Below are 2,195 nucleotides of genomic sequence, written 5' to 3' on the forward strand. Positions count from 1 at the left end.
CAACAAAACTGAAATTATTTCCATCTCACACCCACAGACAGAGCTGTAATTCCGTCACAGAACAAAGGTCAGGAGTGCTCCTCCTCTCACATAATTTAGTTTTGACAGCTCATCAGGATCAGAGGTGCTGGAGATTTTAACTCGGAGGCTGAAATCTTGCTTTGCAAGAGGTGCTCAATGCATCTTGCTGAATCTCTGCTTCAGTCCTGTGCAGGTATTTAACACAAGCTCAAAATAGGTAGTTCCTGATGAATTTATTTGCTAGTGGCAACTGACACTTGCCTGTGAAAAATGTACGGTGGCTTCTGCTGTAAATAAATACCTCTAATTAGAGTTCAATGGGAAGGTGAGATGATTATGTCTGGAACTAGGGTTGAAATACCAGAACTCTGCACACACAGAGAAAGAAAATGAAGACAACACCAAATTCTTTTGAAACAGGTTCTTTTTGTTCCTGAACGTTCACCGGTTTTCAAAAAAAACTACAAAAACCTCAACGACTGTAACAATACAGCATTTGAAAAAAAGGCAATTGAGTACAAAAACAAACATGCTTTTGTTTTGGGGCTGGAGTAGTTTTTTGTATTGATCTGGGTTCTTTTCTTCCTTCAGCAGAGTGTGAAAGAAGAAAGTACCAGTTTATTTAACAGGATAGCTCAGGAAAATAAGGAAGAACATGCTTTTCCCATTACAAAACTCTAGAAGAAGATGCATGCTTGAGGTCCAAAATACAAACAGACTAACACATTTTGTAGCATGCAGACTTTGTTGTACGACCCACATGGCACTTCCCTTCCCCTGCCCCATGGTCAAAGATGTGGTCCGTGCCATGCATTTTGCTTTCCTTTTCGTTTGTTTTTGTTTGTTTGTTTGTTTTCTTTTTGTAGTGAGTTATTTGCCTTTTTTTTTTTTTTTGTCCTTTTCTTTATTTTTTTTTAGCCCTAAATCCCAGGTAGCGGTATCCAGGGTAACAGCAGACAAGAGTCCAGATCTGCACATTATCACTGTTTCTGCAAGTTTCATGCAAAACTTAAGCCATTTCTGCATGCAACACGATGCTGGTCATTTATTGTGCTTCACACAACTTTGGGGAGATTTCCCCATTTACCACGACAGGGTTTGTTGCCTGGGAAGCACAGGTTTGCTTTCCCATGGACACAGACACATTACAAGAACCCTCCCCACTTCCCACTCCCCCCAAGCTGCCCCGAACACATGGGAATCTGCATCTCAGCACCAGGTCCAGACAGTTCACTTGCCTACAAAAGCCCGGTGGCTTCAGTAAAGTCCCATGATTGCAGCTCCCACATCCTTGGAAGGTCTCCGATCCTTCACCAGAAAGTTAATCATGCTCTCTGACTTGATGAGCAAGTTGCAGCCCAAAAAGAAGATGCCAAACATCACAGTCAAGGAGAGGACGCAGAGGACGGCGATCTGCACCACCCGCGTGATGTAAAGGCTCCTCTCATCGGGCACCAGGACCGAGGAGCCGCCGTCGGTTGCCAGCACTGAGCCGGTCCCGTTGCAGCAGGCCATGAGCATCCCCAAGCCCTGGGTCCTGTTGGGGTAAGCTCCCTGCTCTAGGAGAGTCTGGTTGAAAAAGGATCCGTTCATGGTCTGGGTGAGATCTCAAATCTCCAGGGAAGGCAAGAGGAAAGCTCGCTGTCCCCCAGCCCACCCCTCACATGCCAGGGCTCGGCACCGTGGGCCGGCGGGCTCCAAGGCACCTCCTGCCTTTCTTCTCCTGCCTGGGATGGAGGGGAAACTTCTTCGAGGCTGCGAGCAGGTGGGAAACCGATCTGTGCAGCTGAGGGATGTCTGGCTCCTGGATCCCTCCTGGCACAGGCAGCATCAGCACAAGCCCCCAAACAAGCAACAAGAGAGAGAGAGAAAAGGCGAAGGAGATGCAGGGGAGATGAAGGCAGCCAAAGATTGCCCCATGCCTCCTGCCCTCGCTCCTGCCCCGACGCTGTCACCCCGACGTGCAGCCCCGTTTTCCCGGGGGCTCTCCTGGAGGAGGGAGAGCTGATTCCTGCCGGCTGGGAGCTCCACCAATGCAAGTTCCAAGCTGAAGTCTTTTACTGTGTTCAAAGAAAAAAACCACCAGCAACTCCACCCCCTTCCAGCCTCCCCCCAGGACCGCCTTCCTCCCCCTCCACGCTCACCCAGACTGCCCAACCCTTCCCCCCATGCGT

The 2,195-nt window shown here is 49.0% G+C and overlaps 1 protein-coding gene across 1 annotated transcript; it reads right to left on the reverse strand.

Annotated features, from left to right (window-relative positions):
• Nucleotides 1-944: 944 nt before the first annotated feature.
• LOC104466154 (reprimo-like protein) lies at nucleotides 945-1,614 on the reverse strand. The gene has a single exon (XM_010079490.1). It carries the CDS (start codon nucleotides 1,612-1,614, stop codon nucleotides 1,279-1,281), a length of 336 nt encoding a protein of 111 aa, XP_010077792.1. The 3' UTR covers nucleotides 945-1,278.
• Between the last annotated feature and the right edge of the window lie 581 nt (nucleotides 1,615-2,195).

The sequence above is a fragment of the Pterocles gutturalis genome, unplaced genomic scaffold (assembly GCF_000699245.1).
Source record: "Pterocles gutturalis isolate BGI_N339 unplaced genomic scaffold, ASM69924v1 scaffold7674, whole genome shotgun sequence".
Taxonomy (NCBI): Eukaryota; Metazoa; Chordata; class Aves; order Pterocliformes; family Pteroclidae; genus Pterocles; species Pterocles gutturalis.

Coding starts and splice junctions, on each gene's coding strand:
- LOC104466154 (XM_010079490.1), bottom strand. CDS start 1,614: ATGAACGGATCCTTTTTCAACCAGACTCTCCTAGAGCAGGGAGCTTAC.